This window comes from Rhea pennata, chromosome 6 (assembly GCF_028389875.1).
Source record: "Rhea pennata isolate bPtePen1 chromosome 6, bPtePen1.pri, whole genome shotgun sequence".
NCBI classification, from domain to species: domain Eukaryota; kingdom Metazoa; phylum Chordata; class Aves; order Rheiformes; family Rheidae; genus Rhea; species Rhea pennata.
In genome coordinates, this window is record NC_084668.1 from 42,784,995 (window position 1) to 42,800,080 (window position 15,086).

General features: G+C 43.4%; 1 protein-coding gene across 1 annotated transcript in view; it reads right to left on the reverse strand.

Moving 5' to 3' along the window:
* Positions 1 to 7,203: 7,203 nt before the first annotated feature.
* The window catches only part of TRAF3IP1 (TRAF3 interacting protein 1), a 52,644-nt gene continuing 44,761 nt past the window's right edge, over positions 7,204 to 15,086 (reverse strand). Inside the window, exons 14-15 of the mRNA XM_062578447.1 lie at positions 11,714 to 11,937; positions 7,204 to 9,114 (exon numbers count right to left, since the gene is read on the reverse strand). Of these exons, the coding sequence (XP_062434431.1) occupies positions 8,949 to 9,114; positions 11,714 to 11,937 (390 nt within the window). The 3' untranslated portion in view covers positions 7,204 to 8,948. The remainder of the gene's footprint in view (positions 9,115 to 11,713; positions 11,938 to 15,086) is intronic.

Below are 15,086 nucleotides of genomic sequence, written 5' to 3' on the forward strand. Positions count from 1 at the left end.
AAGCCAGACCAGCTTGGAACCTCCAGCTCAGAACAACTACTTCTTATCCAAACAACTTCTCTTTCCCAGACAGCTCTACAATACACTGTGTATCCCCAGCTCCTCCCAAACATAGCCGACAATTGGTCTCCTGCATCAGCAGACACTGTTCCAAAAAGCAGAGAAATCTGAAAGTACAGAAAAAATAAGTGTCTCTTGTCACCAGTTTAATCCAACATAAAGTTGTTAGCCAGAAAACAGTCCCTGTGGCTAGGCCACAAGCCCAGGAATTGAGAGAGACTGTGCAGCGCCTTCACTCTGCTTCCCTGCACAATTTCCCATGCATTTCCTTCTAGACCAAGTCAGTCTTCTGAAACAAAAACAGCTCTGTTAAAATATGCCTTTTCCATTATGCCAGTAGAAGCCCTTTTGGTTTATATCAAAGTCATGTGGAACTGCGAATGGCTCTTCTGGCCTTTTGGGGAGGGAAAAGCAGTTACACTGGATGGAAACCAAGGGCCATTCTGTTCTAGAGCAATGGAGCTCTAAAGGTAGTTCAGCAGGAGACAGAGAAGGCAGGTCCTGGTACATCCTGCACACGTGGACTATTTTTCAAAGGAAAATGAATTTCCTTGTGCTTCTCTCAATTTTTGGCTTGTATCAGTTGTTTTATTTTGTTTTTATGTAGTTTCTGTTGTGTAAATTCCCTTCTCTTTGTTACAGTTGTTATTAACCTTTAACAGACCCTGCTGTTAAGACAGGCTTATGGATCCCTCAAGGTAGGCCCATTTTTCGTTTCAGTTGTCACCTACATGACGTCTTGTTAGGAGCGAGGGGAGAGCAGGGAGCTTCTCCAACTGTATGTCCTGCAGGGCGGCAAAACTCAGCAAGCTCACGCATGGGTCCCCACGCTCATCCCACACCTGTAGCTGAGTGCCTGCTTGTGTGTGCATCCATGTGTCACATTCCCCAGAAAAGCACCATGCCTCTACTTGCCCTGCAGGCCTATAGGGTTGTATCTGTCCCCAGTTCTCAGAAGAGAGTTATCTAAGCATTTCCTCATGCACACAGGGAGGCAACATCCCCATCCCTTGTTCTGCCACCTCTGGATGTCCATTAACTACAGGGTGAGGGACCAGCTCAACATAGCTCACTTCTGCCCTATCCTGTCCTGTCCCTCCACAGAGCCAGCACACACTAAGCACTTCCTGAGAAATTACTTGTCTTTTCACATACGTGGGAAAAATTTAAAAAGAGAAAAACCCCAAAATGCCTTTCGACCAGGACTTTTCCTTTAAAGGAGATTTTCACTTCTTCAAAAGTCTTAGTATTTCAATTGAAATAATAAAAAAAAAAGATTGAAAATCCAGCAAGAAGCAGATTTTTCTTTGTCATGAGACTTTCCACTGTGTGGGAACATTGGTTTTCCTTGTAGGACACCCATTTGCAGGAAATGGCTGTTTTCTCATGGCTTCAAGGAGAAGGCTTTTGCTATGTATGTTCAGGCACTGCTTTCTGCTGTAAAGAAGCTGGCATTTCTACAGCACCTCATCAGTGCAGGGCAGACTGTGACTAAAAGAACACAGTATGTGCAGTCCCTGTCTTTGAGCACTGGATGTGCTTTCATAAGCAGCATTTGTACTTTGATGTGTCTCCCACAGTTTTATCCCCAGTGCTGCACTTTGGATGAAGTTTCAGGCCAAGAGGTGGCCGGCACCCTCTTCCTATGTGTCCTATGGTGCTCATGATGTGTCTCATGATGTCATTGACAACTGAGTCAAATGCCCAAGATGTGCAAGCTTTCCCTTGAAGTGACCTCTGTGTGAAAGCACCAAGGTTGGGAGGGCTCAGAGAGTATGGAAAGCTCCCTTGCCTTGACCTATGCCATGATCTCAAAGATCCTAAAGGAAGAGGTCACATCTGGGTTCTTCCCCTGAAGAGCACACATTTGCTTTAAAAATATATGCATGGAGAAAAAGGGTTGGACTGGGGAACATTTAAGATATATGGAGTATTTCTTTCACAGGACTCAGCCCCAAAACTTGCCACTCAGCGTGCCTGAGGGTGGCAGAGGGAAAAATCCTATCAGATCAGTAGCCCAGGGGTCAGCCCTCTCTTCACATTTGTTTCCAACTGATGCTCCTCATTCATTATCACAATTCAAATAAATGTCCAAAAAGGGAAACTGCCTGAGATGGAAGCACCCCACCTTGCAGAGACAAATGCATGCTCCATGCATATCTGAACACATGCTTCACTATTCATGCATTACCAAAAACACTCATGCAGCCCTGTATTGTATGAGGTAGCACAGCCCTATGGTCACTGAGCACTACATGGCCATGGTTTTGACCTGTTTTTTCTGCAACCCTGGCAGCAATGTCACAGGTAATGGTTGCTTCCTCAGTGGATGGATACAGGGGGCTTTGGAAAACGATTGGGTCTTTTTAATAATTAATAATTAATTATTAATTAATTATTAATTAATAAGCAAAGTTGCTTGAGAGCCCAGTTTCGACTAGCTTTCAATAGACTGCATCCCCTAAATCATACAGGTACTGGCTGGCTTACAAATGCCAGGCTTTTCTTTACTTACGAAGAAATATTGCTATGGCTTTGCAATTATAAAGCATTTAAAAGTAATTGGCATTTTCCCCCTTACGTTCCAAGATGTGCTCAAGGGAAGTAACCTAATAGGCAAGAGACTGTCCTTAAGGTCTCTAAGCTATTCTGACTTCATAAAGGAAGAAATCCAATATAGCAAATTGCACTGAGGAGTCAGCTGAAAGTAATGGCAGGCTAAGAAGGAAGCAACAGTGTGTCCTCTCTCAGCCCTTCTGGCTTAGCAAGCACAACTAAGACTTTGTGCCAGAAGAAGTTTCCATCTTCAGATACCCAAGAACAGCACAGTAACCCAGTATCACCGAACCAAATCAGGGTTAACTATAGCAAGGTCAGGCAGCAGGTCAAAGGAATAAAGAAATACACAGGATAGACCTGATCTAGGGATCTGTGCTCCATGGCTGTGTTGGAGATGGCATATCCTGGGTTGCACACACACGATCAGGAACTTAAGATTTCATTGCAAAAATAATGATGGTGGTGTTCCCTGCTCCCAGGCTGGTGAGGATAATGAAATGTAAATCATGGTAGCACTGACTTCCTGAGTCAGCAGGCAGCCTGGAGCTGCAGTCCAGAAAGAGATAAACCACACAGCATTCACCTCCAAGGCTGAAACACAGGGACTCAAGGGCCAACTCTAGCAAGAACTGCTGATTTGCAAAATGCACCATGGCAAAGTGTTAAACCTGCCTTCAGGCAGAACAATGTCATCTCAGGAATAAAATTAGAGTGAATTCTGCCCATAACTAACATGTTTGCATTAGAGAAACTGTCTCCATTTGAAGGATACCGGGGGAGTGAGAATTGAGCTTGCTATCCACAGCATCTATCCTCATGGTGAGAACACTCCTGTCAGATAAGTCTCCCTGATTTTGTAGTTATTTGGGAGTGAAAGATTTGTAACTCATAGATAGGTAAGATGCATCTCTTAGCTTTAGACACTACTGAAGTAAACAGCCTTATCTGAGCTTTCTGCCTAACGCCACTATTATAGGCAAAACAGAGAAATTCTGACATTTCTAAGGAGCAATTTATCTGCCCTGTTTTTGACCTCAACCTGACAATGAGGTGAATAAAGTCCAAGTAATGTGCTGAATATAGAATAAGCCTGCATGGCCAGTGTATCTGGACATGGGACACCTGGTCCACGTGCCGCTGGCACTGAGGGGTGAGGTGAGCAGGGGGTCTTCTGGACAACAGTTGGGCCCTCTGACACCTAAACTCCAGCCAAGTCCCACTTCACACACCTCAACCATTCAGCCTGCACTGTCAAACACAGACAGAACTAAGCCTCTTCCATTCCCACTCTAGGGAACAGTCTAAACATCTGGAGAACTCACTGATGTCCTCAGATGAAGTCCATCTAGTGCCTAGATCAACTGAGAAGGGACAGCCCATCTGAGGCAAGGTGCAAAGAACAGAGGGCAGCCCTCATATGAGCTTATCCTGCTGTTTGCCCTCTCCCAGCTCCTCTGTCCCTGATGCTTGGACCTGAGTCTCTTTCATCACGGGAGGTCCTATCCCTGATGCCCAACCTGCGTCACTTGCTGGCTAGCCACTGTGTTTCAGGATCCTGACAACAGCTGTACCTTTTTGGCTGAGAAATATTCCCCAGTCCTAAACCAGAGGGGCTGGCAGGCACCTCCTGACATGCACAAGAGAGGGAGGAATGTCAGGCACGTCGTGAAACAAAAGTTCTGCCTCCCAGAACTGTCAGCTTTCATTAGCTCCAAAGGGGGCTGACAATGTAAGGGTTTTAAACCCCAAACCACCACGGTAGAAAGTTTCCCTTGCAAATGAACCACCCACAAGGTAAAATTTAAACTCAGTGCACAAGCAAAGCATCGTGTGTAAGAAAAACACAGGCAGACACACAAACACGCACTCTTCTCTATCCATTTTCACAGAGGCTCCTTTCCCCTTCATGAGGCACAGATGTTTGTTTGCTTTCTTAGGTACTGCATCCTCAGCCTGCCTTTAAAATTAAAACAATACTCAGCTCCCAGGCACTATTTTCTTTCCTTCACGCTGCAAAGTAAAAAATCTAGACAAAGAGCAAGCTAAGACTGCAGGAGATATTAGATGACATCAAACCCTAGCCCTAACTGTTTCTTGTTTTAAAGCGAGATATATAATGCAGAAAGCAAACAGTTATCTGGGGAGCGCAGCCAATGCATTATTATTACTTACTATCACCGTAAGCAGCAGCCAGGGGCTGGGATCCTTCCTAACAGCAGCCACACAAGCTGAGAACAAAAAGATGTCTCTGACTCAGACAGCTTATTCCTCCCTCCCTTTCTTCTATCTACTGAATGGTACATTTGTAGCCCCCATTTGGAATATATTCAGACTCACAGCAAGGCAGAGCAAGGCTCTGACCCCATTTCACTAACAGAAAATGGGTGCCTGAAGATGCAGGCTACATCCTCGAGATCTCCTAGAAAGCCTGTGGCAAGCAGGAAACTGAATCACTGCCTCCAAGTCCCACGTTAATGATGAGCACTACACTTTCTGCCCCTTTTCAAGGGACAGTCACTTCTAATGTAAGGACAAGTTAATGTATGAGTCTTGTCACCATGTGAGGAGCATGCAACCTCCATCAGCAGTGGGGAGATGAAAAGAGGGGGACTGGTAAAGGGAACATCATGAAATAGAGCAGCTAAAGGAGAGGAAAAGCTGTGATTTAAATCCTCACTGACCTAGGGCAGAGCTGAAGCCACTTCACATCCCAAGAGAACACTTAAAACGCTGGGCTACTGGATAAAACAGGTTTCCTCCTACTGCTTTCCTAACCAAGTCAGTCCAGTACATGTGGTCCAGTGAAACCACATAGGAGGAAGACCTTGTCTGCAGATGTGAAAGGGGCATGAGAGAGACACCAAGGTGTTCACGGCTAGGGGACTGAGAGCAAGTTTCTAGACACTTTTAAATGGTAGCTTCTACCAGCAGCACCTGAAGCACCTATGAACTAGAGGCCCACAGACTAACACTTTAGCTAAGCAGGAGTTTGAAGAATCCAAATAAAACCTGTAGTTTTGAATGTAGGCATTTAAAAGGGGTAGGAAGGGCAGGCAGGCAGGGGCACTTAGGCATTCCAATGGCTCCGGTCTTGTCTCTCTCCTCATGTCAAGTTGGCACTGCAACACATTTGCTGTCAATGCAGGGGATGACAGCTTCTGCGTTTCCAAATTAGGCCCCTGCAGCTGCAACATCAAATAAAGCATAGCCATATTACATGTGCCAAAGGCATTACTATCTCAGTTGGCTCTGAGCAGCGCAGGAGAGCATCAGAAGAGTATTGCCAAAATACCAAATTGTACAGATCAGCAGTGACCAGTCACACCCCCAAAATCTTTTTAAATTCAAAAGTACAGATTTTGGCACTGGTGGGCACCAATGGTCAAGAGTTTTACCACTCCAGGATGGAGTGGGTGTGGATACCCAAGTGCCAAGTCCCAAGGCATGCTAAGCAGTGACAGTTTCAGTGGCTCCTACTCACCTGCTTCTTCCAAAGCTGAGGGTAGAGTGTATGTGGAAAACCACATTGCTTATACCCACACAGTTGATGAGGTAATTTTAGTCCTGCACAAGAGAAGCATTCAAACTGATCAGGAGTTACGTATTGACCACTCATTCTTTCCCCGTCAGTTCTGTGCTTTGGGGTTTCTGCTGGATATCTCGAAGCCCTTTTGCTTCATGTGTGTGATGAGACCTGGAACACACAGTGGACAGGCTCCAACCCTGGGTGAGCAGGAAAGGATGGTAAAACAGAGTTGAGTCACAGCAGGAGTCATGCTTTTCTGGACTCTACTCAGAACGTGATGCCAATTTTTTGCTTCATGATTTAGGTCCAAATATTGAAATTAAAAGTTTGAGGTAGTAATTCAAAAGCAAATTGCATAATGTCATGGACAGTTTACAATACAGTTTACAATATTATCTTATTCATTCACAAGTCACCTACCTTCTCCCTTTTCCCCACCAAAATCCCATGCAGCAAAGCATCCTGCCCTTACAGTGATTGAAACTAGGATGTAACTCCTCCTAGAAGCAATAAACTGCTGGGTGCTTGGGCATCAGAAAATGAGTCACTTTAAGAACTGAGTTTCTGTCACAGTCCAAGTCCTGGAGCGAAGTACCTTCAGGCCTGACCCCAGATCACTGCACAGCAAGCAAAATAAAAAGTAATCTTCCTCCACTATTCATTTAAACAAACACACAGGCAAAATTCTTTAAATGTCTGTACATAGCATACTAAACACTCAAGCGACTTCACAATTACCCGTTTGGTAGATTTTTTTTGACACATGCTAGTCTCTTTTGTAACAGCTTATCAATAACAGGTCAGCTGAATTCCCATAGTGTTTCCTAGCACAAAGCTTTCTAACAAAAGTTAGAAAACATTTTCAAAACAATGTTTTCAAAAGCAAATCTTCCCCCAAGTATCCCATCTATTTTTTCAAAAGATACCGCTACTGTTCTATATCCACTTTAAAATGTGAATTTTATGATGCAAACACATCACTTCCTAGAAAAATAGGTAATCATTTTTAATGATTTTATATAAAAGAAAAATAATTTTATGATACAATTTGATGCTCTGTACAGTTACACTCACATTACAATATACTTGTTATACTTTTCTATAAAAACAGTCCTAGCCATATTTACATAAGAAGCAAGAAGTCTAAGCAAATATGAAGAAATCCAGGGCATGAAACATATTGCAGTTAATCTTTGATATCCAACTGCCAAGCATCATACAGGGTATAGTTACAGAATTAATTCAAGACTTTATCTAAAATTCGTGTGCCTATTTTTGCTTTAAGTTATCAGAGATCTTGGTAGTTTTCACATTGTTTTTCAGGGAAAGCATCCAAATGAATAATTTTGCTTATATTACATGCTAAAAGCAAAACAAAGTGGTATTTGTAATAGTTACTGATAAATGAATATTCCGTAAAAATTCAATTGTGCTAAAATATCACACCAAAACTCATCGTAGTGAGGAATACATGAATCCAGAAAAGAGTGAATCAATAAATTAAAGCTAACAAGTGCATACCCACACAGTTTTTATAGACAATTTAGACTGCAGCTGTTTTCATTAGGCTTAGGCAATTGAAAAACTGTTTTGAACTACTCTAAAGTTTTTAGTAAGTCCTTAAAAGTCTCCAAAAGCAGCAAGATGACAAGACCAAAAAGGTGAGATTTATTCAAACAAATCTCTCTCGTTATGTCTACTAAGTCATACTTGAGAACCCTCACTAAAATTGTATTTAAAAAGGACCAGATGCCACAAAGAAAAAAAAGATTTCTCAATTAAAGGAGGAATAAAAGAGGACACTAGCAGTTCCTACACAATCCAAACAACATGGGAATAGAAGATGAATTTGTACATTATAAAAATCTTCAGAAAATAGCCTTGCAGGGGAATAAAGCCTTCTGTGCTCAGTGCAGAACCATACAGTTGTGTCTATTCTAACTATGCTTCGTAGATATAGGAGTAAGTACGACTGGACTTTAACATGCAGTACACTCAAGAGGTCAGTAGGAAACAGTAGTTATCTTAAAAAAAAATCAGTGAAATTATTCACATACAAAAAGTTACAGGAACATGCATTGGAGAGGAAATAAGTAATTAAATTAATCCTTTCCAAATGAAAATATGTAATAAAAATAGAATTAACACCTGCACAGATAAAGTATTTTTGCTCCCTTACGTAGTCATATTGCATTTTCAGTGGTTCCTAGTAAGACTCCTGATAGCTCTGTAAACATGACATCATCTTTGTAATGATGCAAAGAACTGCCCACTACACAAGGCTTTACTTCTTGATCTCCAGACATTCTTTTAAAGACTTCTTTGCAAGACCTGTAAATAATGAACAGGATTATGGAACTTTCTAACCTGTAGGGATCTGAAATAGTTTTTAAGGGAGAAAAAAAAAATCTAAAACTCCTTTTCCTTGACAGCATGTTCAAAAGCAACCTCAATGGGTATGAGGGATGCAGAGACTGGGTTAGAAACTGCCCTGAAGAGGCCAGGCAAGAAAAGGGGGCATAAAGTCCTACTAAGTAAGCGACAACATTTCACATCTAAAGAAATAACTTACTTTAATAGCTCTGTAACTTGTGTATTCAAATAAATATAATTTTATCTTGAGCAATATCAATCTCTAAAGATGAAAGTAATAATGAAGTAATAATGGGATTTCATATACTGTTTAGGCTTCTGGTCCTTAATAATTTTATATTTGAGCAAGGCATATCTTAATTTTTCTCTGCTATTTTGTTTTTATTTGCTAGGAATGTCAGTCAGTCTCAATGCTTTTTTGTTCTCTTCTTCACCTTTTTGAAGACAGGTTTATGCTAAAAATCATCTTCTGAATTTTTTCTTCATTCTTTAAAATATTAGCTTTTACAGCACAGATCTTGTCTTGTTGGTCTTTAATCAACTGTTCCAGTTCAGCCAGTTCAGCTTTTAAGGGCTCTACAGCACTGTCTGTGATACTGAAAGAGACACAAAGAGCATAATGTTACTGGAAACATTATGCTGCTTTAGGTTACTTATGCCTTGAAGAAAGTATATTCAATACTTGGAAGCTTGAAAAGAATTTAAGCTGTGCCCACCCTTCCTGAAAGAGAGAAAGTTGAGAATAAGCACAAAGGCAAAGCCAACAACATGGACAGAGAAGAATATTGTTCAGGAGAAATCACCCACAATTCAACAGTAAACAGTAAGTTCTTGGCTAACCTTGCTTTTCCAGTAAAATCTCTTTGCTTTGCAGTTATTTCATCCTGCACTGTGTATCTGTCAAGTACTTCTTTTATTCTACCCAGCCAAGAGCTGCAATCTCCTGGCACACGGACTAGCTGGTGTTAGACTGTGTAGGATATAGCACAACAGGATACCCACCTTCTCCTGGGGCCCCTGGTGTCCTACCGTAACACACATGGTAACGGCCCTCCCTATAGGCCTCACCACAAGAATTTTAAAGAGAGAAGCACATTGCAGAGATGAAGAAATATAGAGTAAAGGGAGTGTAGACATAAGGAAAAGAAGGTAAAAGAGCAAGTGAGCTTCAGAAAGTTCAACCGTAAGCAGAACTGATCCAGGCTCCCATTCAGGCATTTCTTCAAACCAGGGTCTTAACACTGCTTTTCCCAAGATGCCAGCTCTTTCAACTGACTCTGGAACACAAAACACCAGCAAAGCTGTTGCCAGGCAGAAGATAAATGAGTCCTGGAGTCACTTCTGCTTATTTATGCTGACCCTAAGGCTAACACCTGACCACCTGTCTTGACTACTTTCACTGTTTTACTTCTCTGGAAAAGCACACTGTAACCGACTACAAAATGGCAGAGAAAGAGAAAGGGAAAGTGAAGAAGAAGAAAAGCACTCAAAAGGAACTTGGAAAAGATAACAGGCAGCAATGCACCTTATAAACTTGGGAAAGAAAAGTGCCCAAGACCAGCTATTTCCTACAAGACACTAAGGCTAGCAACACAAAGCTACTACAGGCAGAAATCTGAGAAAGGGCAGGGGTATATGCAAATCAACACATCATTAGCTGCTAACGAGAGCAGGCAATGCCATGCTAATACAAAATTTAATAAAAGGGAATCCTATGCCAATAAACCACAAGTGCACTGATGCATTTTAAACAAACAGGGCTGTTTGGCTTTCAAAAAAATGTGCCTCCTTCCCTAGCGCTTTGCTAATCTACAGCAACACCTAACAGTCAGGGAAGTGATAGACTGAACTACCCATACTGTCATTCTGAATTACTCTGTCACTTTGAGAACTCATTAACTATGGTCTACATCTCGAAACCATTTAGTTTTCCCTTCCTTTCTATCACATTAGAATAAATCACAAAAAGTACCACTGGAAATTCCACTAACATTTTCCTAATGGGATCCTTCAATTGTCTTCTACAGCAGTAAAGAAAACAAAGACCTGCGTCCAATTTCCACTACATATGGGAAACATCGTCTTCTTCATGTTTGATACTGTGAAATTCTTTCCTGAGGGATCTAACATGCCATAGCATTACAGTGATCTGATTAGGATTTCATACTAAATTTTGTGAAATGCTGGAATATATTGCTGCAGTCTTAGCTTATTAAAGGGAACTGAATGGCTCGAATGAAGAGATGTTAGTCTGTCTACAGTCTCGCATGAAACAGCTGGCCAAAGTTTGGTTTCACATAAATCCCCAGACAAAATCAGCTGGCTGGTTCCTTCCTCACACTCCCTCTCTCCTTCTGCATCAATATCAAGGATACAGTCTTGTCTAGAGAAACTAGTTGAAGGGTAAATGACAAGGGTTTGGCAAGGCCAAAGTAGACCCACTGAGTATGCACATAACTGGGGGAAGCACAAGACAGGACTTAGCTAAGAATTCCACTCAGTGGCCTACTTTTGTCTGTATAAATCATGCATGCCATTTCAATCAGCAGTAAAACTATCCACATTGATTATTAATACAAGAAGATAGACATCTAGCTCTTATTTAAGATCTGAGGACAAAAAATTGGAGGGAATTTCCATTTCCAAGGAGAATAAAAAGACAAGCTGGTGAGGCAAGCAAGGCTTCCTATATTTATTCTCCTCTTTCTTATATTTTTCATCTTCACTCTCCTGGCTTTCTGATATCATTTTTTAAATCATAAGCTGACAACAATATGTGCTATTAATATCATTACGGAACAAATAGAATTCTACGGCACATAATCTCTGTGGTTGCAAGAGAACAGGTTGTGATTTAGGAATCCACTGCTAGTCCCCGTTCCAAACCTAGCTTTTCTTCTTAAGTGTTCCCTCTCTTTACTCCTTATACATTTATTAAAAAAAAAAAAAAAAAACCACCAAGTCCTCTCATCTCACATAAACATTTGCATCTCTGCTGTCACTTATATTATGCGAAATTGAGCTGACAATTCCTTTAAAAGGAATTCCCAAAAAAAAAAAGACAACAAAAGAATTCCCAGAAAGCAAACAAGACAGATGACAAATTCACTTTTCAAGATGAGTAAAACTCTCCCTTCACACCACAATAAGAATCTGTCTCAAGAGAAAAATCAAACTTTGCCTGAACACACTCACCTTTGCTCTTTCTGCAGAGCTTCTGTAAGCTGTCTGTTCTCGTACCGCCACATTTGCAATTCATTCTTCATGGCATCCATGTCCTCCTGAATGTAATCCATGATCTTCCCAAGTGGAAGGGAACTCCGGCACAGTGTCTGAATAGAGACCTGCAACTTCTCGATTTCTTTGGCTACTAAGTCTCTCTCTTTCTTCCTAGCTGCTTCTGACACAAAAGGCTTCTCCTAATATAAAGGATGAATAAAAGGAAAGCACCAAAATTAGGAAAAGTATCTGCTAGTGTCTGCTTAGCATGTAACTGTGGAATAGCAATAGCAGTATTAAACTGCTTTTCAGATCAGGAGTGCATGAAAGTATAAATAATATCTGATCCCGTAAGTTTTGAGCATGATTTTTCCCAGAGCAATGGCTGGTAGGAAGAATCATAGAATCAGTAAGGTTGGAAGGGACCTCTGGAGATCATCTAGTCCAACCTCCCTGCTCAAGCAAGGTCACCTAGAGCATGTTAGACAGGGTCACAGCCAGGCAGGCTATCTCCAGAGAAGGAGACTCCACAACCTCTCTGGGCAACCTGTGCCAGGGCTCTGTCACTCTCACAGGGAAGAAATTCCCCCTCACGTTCAGGCCGAACTTCCTGTGCTTCCATTTCTGCCCATTGCCTCTTGTCCTGTCACATGGGACAACTGAAAAGAGTTCGGCCCCATCCCCTTGACACCCTCCCTTCAGGTACTTATCCACAGTGATAAGATCCCCCCTCAGTCTTCTCTTCCCCAGGCTAAACAGGCCCAGCTCTCACAGCCGTTCCTCATAGGAGAGATGCTCCAGACCTCTGATCATCTTCGTAGCCCTGCGCTGGGCTCTCTCCAGGAGCTCCATGTCTCTCTTGTACTGGGCCGCCCAGAACTGGACACAGGACACCAGATGAGGCCTCAGCAGGGCTGAGTAGTGGGGCAGGATCACCTCCCTCCACCTGCTGGCAACACTTCCTAAGGCACCCCAGGATTCCATTGGACTTCTTGGCCCCAAGGGCACACTGCTGGTTCATGGTCAACTTGTCGTCCACCAATACTCCCAGGTCTTTCTCTGCAGAGCTGCTCTCCACAAGGTCAGCCCCCAGCTTGTACTGCTGCCTAGGGTTATTTTTCCCTAGGTGCAGGACCCTCCACTTGCCCTTGTTGAACCTCAGGAGGTTCCTCTCCACCCAAGTCTCCAGCCTGTCCAGGTCTCTCTGAATGGCAGCACAGCCCTCTGGTATACCAGCCACTCCTCCCAGCTCGGTATCATCAGCAAATTTGCCAAGGGGCACTCTGTCCCTTCATCCAGGTCCCTGATAAAGAAGTTGAACAGGATGGGACCCAGTACTGAGCCCTGGGGGACACCACTAGCCACAGGCCTCCAACTGAACTCCACACCACTGATGACGACCCTCTGAGCTCTGCCTTTCAGACAGTTCTCAATCCACCTCGCTGTCCACTCGTCTAACCCACACTTCCTGAGCTTTTCTAGGGGGAGGTTATGGGAGACGGTGTCAAAAGCCTTGCTGAAGTCAAAGTACACAACGTCCACTGCTCTCCCCTCATCTACCCAGCCAGTCACTCCATCACAGAAGGCTATCAGATTGGTTAAGCAGGATTTCCCCTTGGTGAATCCATGCTGGCTACTCCTGATCACCTTCTTTTCCTCCATATGTCTGGAGATGACATCCAGAAGGAGCTGTTCCATCACCTTTCCAGGGAGGGAGGTGAGGCTGACCGGCCTAGAGTTGCCTGGGTCCTCCTCCTGGCCCTTTTGGAAGACTGCAGTGACATTGGCTTTCTTACAGTCCTTAGGCACCTCTCCAGTTCTCCAGGAGCTGTCAAAGATGATGGACAGCGGCCTGGCAACATCTGCCAGCTGCCTCACTACCCGTGGGTGCATCCCATCCGGGCCCATGGAGTTGTGGATGTCAAGCTTGCCCAGAAGATCTCTAATCCTATCCTCCTCAACCAAAGGAGAGTCTTCCCTTCTCCAGACTTTCTCCCTTGCCTCCAGACTATGCGATTCATGAGGGCTGCCCTCAGCAGTGAAGACTGAAGCAAAGACCTGGACCCCCCTTCTTTCTAGGGCCTTAACCCATGAGATTCCTCCAAGTAGGTCTCTGAAGAGCCCAAAGTCTGCTCTCCTGAAGTCCAGGGATGTAATCCTACTCATTGTCTTACTTCTTTCCTGCAGGATCCTGAACTCCACCATCTCACAGTCACTGCAGCCAAGGCTTCCCCCAACCTTCACATCTCTAACCAGTCCCTCTCTGTTGGTAATGACAAGATCCAGCAGGACACCCTTCCTCATAGGCTCCTCCACCATTTGTGACAAGAAGTTATCATCAATGCATTGCAGGAGCCTCCTGGCCTGTTTGTGCCTTGCTGTGTAGTCCCTCCAGCCAGTGTCAGGGTGGTTAAAGTCCCCCAGGAGAATCTGTGATCTTGAGACTACTTCCAGCTGTCTATAGAAGGCCTCATCAACTTTCTCTTCCTGGTCAGGTGGCCTGTAATAGACACCCACAACAGTGTCCCTATGTTAGCCTGCCCTTTGATCTTTACCCATGAGCTCTCGACTGCCTCCTCCTCCTCCACCCCTAGGCAGAGCTTGATGCATTCCAGTTGCTCTCTCACATAAAGAGCTACTCCACCACCTCACCTTCCTGGCCTGTCTTTCCTAAAAAGCACATAGCCATCCATGACAGCATTCCAGTCATGTGAGCTATCCCACAATGTCTCTGTGATCTCTTCCTCATTCAACTTACTTCAATGCATTTCTGTACCTTGAAAGGCAAATTTTTGTGGGCTAATATGGCACCATTAAACAGAAACTCTCAACACACATGCAAAAGCCAATAATACTTTTGCTATCAAGCTGCTGCTCTGAAGCAAACCCATCTCTGCACAATCCTTATTCATGGCTGAGCTCTTCATGTGCCACATGGCACTTCAGGACAACAGTTACAGAGCAAGTACAAAGTAAGCCTTCAATAAAACACCGTATGTCAGTCTCTAATGTCAAATGTAATCATTTCTGAAATTATCCAAACTGGCCGATGGCACAGAGAAAGAACTGCCCCAAGGTTAGGTCACATAAAAAGACCAAAGAAATTGAGGTGTTTAAGGAAAACACAGCTGCAAAGCAGAAGGAAAGTACAGACGGCTGCACTAGGTAAAGTAGAGTAGGTAAGATTAGGCTCACGTCCCCCATCCACCACTCTTCAACACAGAAACAACCAGAGTAAGAAGAATTAAGTCCCACATTCCCTGTTCCCACCGTGTGGCTTGAGCCACAGAAACAAGCCAGAACTACTCTAAGCAGGAGGACCAGCTACAGAATCAGAGCCAAGATATGT